We start from the raw sequence: 9,138 nt of genomic DNA, 5'->3' as shown, positions 1-9,138 counted from the left end.
AATGAAATAACAGACCAAACAAAGCCTTTATAGTAGTGACGTATCGAAAATTGAACTGGTGTATTTAAGTGTTTTACACTCACAAAAAAAACTATCATTCATTCTATGGGTATTTGAAAAACTTGTAGCATTTCGCCACAATTGCTAACAATACGTAGGATTAAATTGTGGCGAAATTCTACAAGTTCTTCAAATACCTATAGCATAATAGGTTTCTTTTTTGTGAGTGTAAAACATTTAAATACACCACTTCGAGGCGTAATATTGTCGACTGCTTCTAAAATGAGCTTTTGTTTATGTTTCCCATATTGTAAGAGCAGTGTAATATTGTTGACTGCTTCTAAAATAAGCTGTTCTTTATGTTTCCCATATTGTAAGAGCAGTGTTTCGCAGGTGTAACACTACTGACTGCCTCTAAAACTAGCCGTTGTTTATATTTCCTAGTGTAACAGCAGTGCTTTACAGGGGATTTACTATTGACTTTCGCTATAAGTAGCTGTTGTATATATTTCCTAGTGTAGCAGGTTTAATATTATTGACTAACTAAAATTAGCTGTTGTTTACGTTTTCTAATGTAGCAGGTTTAACATTGTCACTAACTAAAACTAGCTGTTCCTTATGTTTCCTAGTGTTAACTGCCATAGAAACATTGTGCACCAATGCATCAAACATTGAAATTGTTTCTACAAAAATAAAGGACTGCCTTTTTCTGGTCTTTCGGTTCTTCTTATTACAATGATGACTACACGTGAACTGATATTGTAACGAGAAGGGAAGATAAACGGTCAATAACACTATCTGTCAGATAAAATTTAATGAACACGCGAAGCAACAAGAAGTATACTAGATTCTGACTTTTTTTTCCCCTCACAGTTAGAGAATGAACGTAACAGTAACAGCGATCAGATGACAAATAGACAATGGGGAACAGATTCTCTTGTACTTGCTTGGAGAAACCTAAATCCAATATTCAAGTAGAAAATAGCGATTATCATTCCTGCAGTTGGCGTTTGTTGAATTTCACGAAAAGCTAGTCGAGGGGTGTCTGCGCTAGCTGTCCCTAATTTAGATATGTATATATATATATACACGTTATGTTTTAGAAATTACGAATTATTATCTTAAAGTTTAGCTCCTGAAATGTGTTAAACTAACCAATAAGCGAGATCATGTGTTTAAAACTCAATGACTACAATGCTACTTATTCTTTAGGTATTTGGGACCGCACCGTACACAGAAAAGTTTTTATCAGAACGTACTTTCTGATTCGGAATCAACAAGTCAGCACATCAGCACCTACAATACAGGCAGGATATTTACACCCTGCATCCTGAGCCGGAAAATGTGGTATTCGAAAAAAAAAGAATGTTACATTGAGGTTTGTGTGGGCAGCCCATTGGCCAATGGCCATGTGTGGCCATTTCGCAAAATATATGGCCAACTAGCAGAGTCATCGATAGTGAGTTTTTTAGCTGGTCAGAGAAAATAATGTCAAATCTCTCATTGAAATTTCACGATTTTGTAATTTTCAAGATCTACATATCTACATGTGCCGATGTTTCTATTTACCAACGTTATATTTTAAAATCTGTGCAAGAACTCAGCTGACATATGTTTCCGCATATAAAATCTATCTTCAAAAGAAACAGCTAAGAATGTATTGTTCAACACTGAAGTTTGTTTAGATAGAAAAGAAAAAGAGCTAAGAATGAATTGTTCGACACTGAAGTTTGTTTAGATAGAAAAGAAACAGAGCTAAGAATGAATTGTTCGACATGAAAGTTTGTTTAGATAGAAAAGAAATAGAGCCAAAAATGAATTGTTCAACACTGAAGTTTGTTTAGATAGAAAAGAAATAGAGCTAAGAATGAATTGTTCAACACTGAAGTTTGTTTAGATAGAAAAGAAACAGAGCTAAGAATGTATTGTTCAACACTGAAGTTTGTTTAGATAGAAAAGAAACAGAGCTAAGAATGAATTGTTCGACATGAAAGTTTGTTTAGATAGAAAAGAAACAGAGCTAAGAATGAATTGTTCGACATGAAAGTTTGTTTAGATAGAAAAGAAACAGAGCTAAGAATGAATTGTTCAACATGAAAGTTTGTTTAGATAGAAAAGAAATAGAGCTAAGAATGATTTGTTCGATATTTATATTTATTTATACATAACACAAATAGAGCTAAGAATGAATTGTTCAATATTTAGATATATTTATAAATAACACAAATAGAGCTAAGAATGAATTGTTCGACATGAAAGTTTGTTTAGATAGAAAAGATATAGAGCTCAGGATGGATTGTTCAATACTGAAGTTTGTTTGGATAGAAAAGAAACAGAGCTAAAAATGGATTGTTCAATATTTATATTTATTTATACATGACACAAATAGAGCTAAGAATGAATTGTTCAATATTTATATTTATTTATAAATAACACAAATAGAGCTAAGAATGAATTGTTCAACAATATACATTATATATATATCCATTCTTATCATCGGCTTTGTTATAAATTCAAATATGACCATTTTTAAATTATTCCATACCAATTAACGACTTTACCCAAAGAAGACCACAAGCTCGAATCGTGGTATATCAACTTTATGGAAATATAAGTGTTTTAATTTTCGCCATGCTATCGATAATTTCTGAATAATTTAATATGAATCTTATATTTTATCATTATTTGAAACAAACTACAGACATAAAAGATCCCAGTACTCTTGCCACACAAACCACGAGATGGCGCGATGTTTGATTGTTAATGATTTACTATCAAGTTAGGCACCTTTAACTTCAATTCTACAAATAAAAATACAAGAAACTAGTATTGAATAGCTATGATCCTCTGGTTAACATAGAAATAATTTAACAGTAAAAGTTTCATGTTCGAAATGTTAAAAAACATTTTTTCTTACAGAAATCAGTTCTTATAAATAATTGTATAGCGCGTAGCTGGTACACGCAAGAAGAAAGCGTAGTTTGAAACAGACATCTAACAGCCTTTACGCGTAAAATACAGAATAAAAGAAGGTTTGTGACCAGGGGCGTAGCAACTGTCCCCGCAGACCATACGGTGGGGAGGGACACACGCTAAATAGGGGCCCATAACAAATCGAATATTAAGGGGGCCTGATGGGAAAATTCGCAGGGAGAAGGGACACTGCACTACTCCTCTGTTAGTGATTGAAAAATGTATTATATAGTGTTACAGAAATATTGATTTATACAGCCTGTAAAAGTGGGTCTGGGAGTAAGATTTGTAGTTTGACTCCTGAACTACACGTCTATTACTAGTGTAAGTAAAATGGAACAAAAAAAGAGAATTCATTTAGGAGTGTAACTTAGCGCTTGGATGAAGTGGGTAATGTGAAATAAATAAGTAAATATTAAACAGGAGATTTTACAAAGAGCTACTTTGTTCTCCCAACTTTATAGGAGACCACAACAATGTTATGGGTTCCTGTTTTATTTTTCTGCCATCGGTTCGCACATCAATCCTCTCGCGGCCGCGTGATGCATTCAGCAAGAGACTGACTGCATTGTCACATGTCGGTCACGCGCCGTTAAAACGCAAGTGCGCTGACGTCATATTTCATATCTAGCTGAATGCTGCCACAAAAGGTTTCCTAACGTAAGTATAATGAACCACAATAGTGGTTCATATTAGGGATCGCACAATAATTTTTAAAAAATTAATAGAACATACGGGCAAAAGTCATCTTGAAACAACAGTCAAGATCTTCTATCTTAATGGCTAAGACTGTTAAAATATTGATAATAGCATCTGATCTTTATATTATTAACATTATTCATAGTTTCTTGTTTCATAAGCCTACAGAAAAAACGGCTTTGAATATCTTATTCAAACCTGAGCAAACCTACTAAAAAACGCCTGCATTAGTTATATGACTATTTTTATGTTGATTATTGAAAGAGAAGGGGAGGTTTTATCAGTTTTGCATCGCTACTGCCCAAGTTTCTCTTCGAAGCCATTTAAGTACTGAAGCCTACATAAAAAACGGCTAGGTATACTGTGCCAAAATCTATGCACAGCCACTAAATAAACTCCTTCAAAGGTTGTAGAGCTATCTTTAAGTTTATTCTTGAAAATCGAGTTTTCCACTCTCTAAAATTTTCTAAGTTCTTCTTCGTTACCAACATAAGTTCTTCGAACCCATTCAAGCATCGCAAAAATATAAAATCCATTTGAGCACCATTAAACTAATCGGAAATACTCCGTTTCATGCTAGATAGAGCCACTTCGTTTTATTACAGTAAACACTGTGTATATTTATAACAGTGTTCCAGCCTTATTATTATTGATTATAGTTTTACAAGCCGCTACAGAAAAAACGGCTACGAATATTTACTGAAACCTGAACAATAGTAATGAATGCAGTATTGAGTATGTCATAGGGTAGTTTTTAAATAAATTCAAGCGTCTTCGTTTATTCATCCTGAAGGATTTCTCTAAGTCCTTCACCTTCCGCCATTAAAATAAATCCGGTGTTTTACTAATGCGCATTAATTGGAAAATAATCTGCAAACTTATAGCGCATTGATTGGAAATTGCCACGTTGAGGACTCATTATTTCTCGAGTTCGCTGCGACTATTTCAGTGAGTTTTTAACAGTAGACGATTACCATAGTAGATTCTCTACACTTGTCAGTAGTGATTTATTATACTGATTTTCTTACTTCCCTAAAATTGTAAGTGCCTATTTAGTATTATTTTGTCATTACTATTCATATGTTTGTTTCACAAGCATACAGCAAAATTGGATGGGTATTTTGCACCCAAACCTAGACTTATATGAAACTCTGCGAATGTCCATGACCTATTTAAAAAGTTTATTATTTTTCATTGAATATTGATCAGAGGGAGAACAGCCAGGTAGTAGCATCTGTCATCGCAAGACTTTATCCGACTCTTTGACAAAAAAAAAACATTAGAATTCAGTATTAATTTTATAACTGGAAGCGTTCAGTGGTATTACGTCTCGAACCTTGGGCCCTGATAAATTAAACTAAGCTACGCGCGGTCCTTTTATTATCTTGTTAGAATCTAAATAACCTTACACTTTTGAATTATGTCTGCAAGAATATCATTAGGTTTTTATTAATTGTCTGGAGTTTAAGAGAGGAAACAAATCAAATTAACTCTTCTGAAGCGGTATAAATCATTCTTTTAGAGTATATTTCAACAACCAGTAAGTAATCGCATAATAAAAATATAAAGTAAAAAAAAACATATTATTTATTATACGTTTGACCAAGTTAAAACTTTTTAGTTTTAGGCTGTGTTTTTATAATAATGTAGATGTTGACTATATTATATCAAAACAGAAAAAGTCTCGTTCATTATAGATCTATTCAGCTGTCATGGAAACGTGCTTTGATGCTGACCAGTAGGAGCTAAAATATAAAATGTAAAGTAACTACGAGAAGTCGCATTTTAATATGAGGTAGTGTTTAAAATTTGCATATCTAAAACTTCACTTAAAATATATTTCATTACTTTGTGTCTATTTTTTTCCTTCAATAAAAATTTAAAGCAGTTAGTTGCTCAGTGGATTTCGTATTAAAAAAATCTCCCTTATAAAAGTCAGTAATGACAAGTCGTAGATTATTAACAGGGATACTTCTGTAGTTTAAAGTAGCAAACTTCATATTTATATTGACAACCCCGTATTCATGAGGCACTTAATCCATTTACTACCCTGCCAACAAGGATGACGTGCATGACACTCCCCACTAGTTTAAAGTATTCATGTAATCACTTAAGTGTATTGAATCGGTTTCTGTGTAGGAAAAGCGAACTATTTAAGAACCATGTTGCCTACAAATCCGTCAGCTTTAAACCCAAGTCAGTCTCATCAAAGAGACGAATTATCCAATAGCATGAAAACCCCTGGTCCTCAGAAAAAGTACAATCTCGAAACCCAAAAGAGCTACTTTCGTTTGCCAAATAAAATGAGAATATTTTGTGAACAATGTTGCAATAATGAAAGTAATTTTGTATAATTAGTCATATCTCACTACTCAAATAGTAAAAATTTCGCGTCATAGTGACTCAGACTGTAACAATTTCGTATCTCTCTGATTCAATTGGTAACAGTTTCGTGTCTCACTGAATCAAATGGTAACGATTTTGCGCCTCACTGACATAAATGGTGACAAATTCGTGTCTCACTGACTCAAATAGTAACAATTTCGCGTTTTGGTATATTTCTCTAACATTTGTGTATCTTCGAAATGAGAAAGAGACCCTAAGAAAACTCCATCATTAACTCTACACTATATAAAGCTTTCTTCGCTTCGTTATGGAAACATGGTATGTGTGAATATTTGTACATTTTTGAGAAAGTAATGACTTTTAAACGAAGGAAGATATAAACAAACCTAAAGGTAGATGTCGGTCTACCTATCCTCAGGTTTAATACAACCTTCACATGACCTCTGTTGACTTCAGTGCACTTCTGTGGACGTTTTCGCTATTTGTCGAGCATACCACCAAAGTACATATTTTCGTCAAACATGCCACCAAAGTATGTATATTTTGTCGTACATATTTTTGTCAAGTATGCCACCAAATTACGTATTATGGATTTTCATTTGCTGTTTTCTTCAGGTAGTTGGACGTCAGATTTTACGATGTAAACTTGATGTGTCACTCTAAAGTCCAGCTGCGCTACGTTTGCAGAGGGCAGTGCCAAGAGTACAGTCAATCCAACAATTCACGAGGACTTCACTAGTGGCTCAGAAGGTGGTAACGTGTTTTATTGAAAGAAGCACGTGCCATTAACACAACCATTTCCCAGAATATTTACACTTTTGAAGTGGCATTTTATACACTTACTCTGGGTTATCCAGCCAGTGATACTCTTGGGACTCAAAGATTCTCTGTTCTTAAGTTGCTTAAACCAGACTTGCAAATCCTCTGTACTTAAACTATTTAAGCCAGACTCTCTGATTCCCTCTCCTTAAACTACTTAAACCGTCATTTAATTACGTTGTTTGGTGGTTTTTGTGCACGGCAAAGTTGCCATATTTTACAAGAGTTCAACAGTCTTGAGTCCCACGTACCACACAGAATATTCTGTGTTTTTCTATCTGTTTTCAAAACTTCTGTCTTGATTTGAATCAAAACTTGCTACATGAACAACAATTTGAGGAGTTTAGACTAATATAACTTACCGTACGTTTTTATGTTTCGTCGTAGAAATTTTATTACCTTTTATAATAATTGCCGCTGTATATAGACATTTTGTCTGTGGAGATCACACAAATGTTAACTATTTTAATTTCAGTATAACTAATCATTCTTATTAGACATATTTATTATTTTGTTTTAAACACGTTAAAATATTATTACACTGGAACCGAAGGTTACACTCTTGACTTTGGAAATATCAATGAATATATATATATATATAACTAATTAAATAGTACTTCAAATATATGTATATATGTTTTCTTCCTACCTTCGCAGTGCCACTTGTGCAGCCATAACTCTTTGCCTTTCTACCACTAGGAGGCAGTTTGGACATTGACAGTCGCGCCATCTACAGAATCGTTTGTGACCCTTTAAACAGGATACCACTCCATGGTTTCGGCAGCGGGCACACTTTGGAGTTCGTAAAAGACGTCGTGCTGTCTTCGTGCTACACTCAACGTCCACATCCTCTTCGGGTATATCCGAGGAACCGCCCGGACTAGGTACCGAAGTGCTGTCGGCAATCGCCTCCTCCGAATCGGAAGTCTCCATGCCGAGAGTTTCAAGTTGTTTCCCACAAGTTACAAGTCAAACGAAGATAAAACTCTGAAATTTGTAGTAAACTTTTCAAACCATTTAGTCGCAATAAAGCAAAATATGGATATAATATCTTATAATAAAGCATTATGATCTAAAAAATAATAATACGTGACAAAATACTGATTTTTGATATTCATAATTTGACCATAACGAAGGTTCTGTGCTACATTTAAGATTAGTATTTGAATTACCTTAAATATATGAGGTATAAAAGCATTTGATCCTACTACAAATTACACCACTTAAAACACACATGAAAGATGGCATACGTGAGACACATACTGTGAAAAGACTGGTATTTAACACGGTACTAATTTTCTGTAAAATTTTATTTTGTATTTATTCATTTGATTACAACAGTTGTTAACCAAGGGATAACTACAAGAAGCACAAGACAACTCGAATGTACAAACCAAACAATACAACTGTGACCAGGGAACAACTACTAGAAGTACAAATATTACAATTGAGCCTATAGGTTGTCAAATAACATATATCACAGTAGAAACTGTAGATTGTCAAATAACAGAGAATACAATGTAACCTTTAGGCTGTCAAATAACGGATGTTACAATGGAATCTGTATGTTGCCAAATAACAAACAGTACAATAGAAACAGTAGACTAAAAATATGAACCATTGCAGTAGTAACTGTAGGCTATCAAATAACATATATTACAAAAGAAAATGTAGGCTATCAAATAACATATATTACAGTAAAAACTGTAGGCTATAAAATAACATATATTGCAGTAAAAACTTTAGGCTATTAAATAACAATTATTACAATGTAAACTAGTAAGTGAATCCATTCCTCAAGAAGGAGGATTATATTTCTTGAAAGCAATGAGGTTATTGTGTTTTGTTTTCTTGTGATGAGGATCTACTTTCCCAAAACGATAGAATTATCTTATCATGGAAGTATTGTGTGTATTTTCTTGTGATGAGGATCTACTTTCCCAAAACGATAGAATTATTTTATCATGGAAGTATTGTGTGTATTTTCTTGTGATGAGGATCTACTTTTCCAAAACGATAGAATTATCTTATCATGGAGTTATTGTGTGTGTTTTCTTGTGATGAGGATCTACTTTCCCAAAACGATAGAATTATCTTATCATGGAGTTATTGTGTGTGTTTTCTTGTGATGAGGATCTACTTTCCCAAAACGATAGAATTATCTTATCATGGAATTATTGTGTGTGTTTTCTTGTGATGAGGATCTACTTTCCCAAAACGATAGAATTATTTTATCATGGAAGTATTGTGTGTGTTTTCTTGTGATGAGGATCTACTTTTCCAAAACGATAGAATTATCTT

General features: G+C 33.6%; 1 protein-coding gene across 1 annotated transcript in view; it reads right to left on the bottom strand.

The window, feature by feature from the left end:
• The window catches only part of LOC106459156, a 29,893-nt gene that overhangs the window by 10,764 nt on the left and 9,991 nt on the right, over positions 1 to 9,138 (bottom strand). The window contains exon 2 of the mRNA XM_013918750.2: positions 7,487 to 7,824. Within this exon, the coding sequence (XP_013774204.1) occupies positions 7,487 to 7,770 (284 nt within the window). The 5' untranslated portion in view covers positions 7,771 to 7,824. The remainder of the gene's footprint in view (positions 1 to 7,486; positions 7,825 to 9,138) is intronic.

This window comes from Limulus polyphemus, unplaced genomic scaffold, assembly GCF_000517525.1.
Source record: "Limulus polyphemus unplaced genomic scaffold, Limulus_polyphemus-2.1.2 Scaffold569, whole genome shotgun sequence".
Taxonomy (NCBI): Eukaryota; Metazoa; Arthropoda; class Merostomata; order Xiphosura; family Limulidae; genus Limulus; species Limulus polyphemus.
This window is presented reverse-complemented; position numbering and strand designations above follow the sequence as displayed.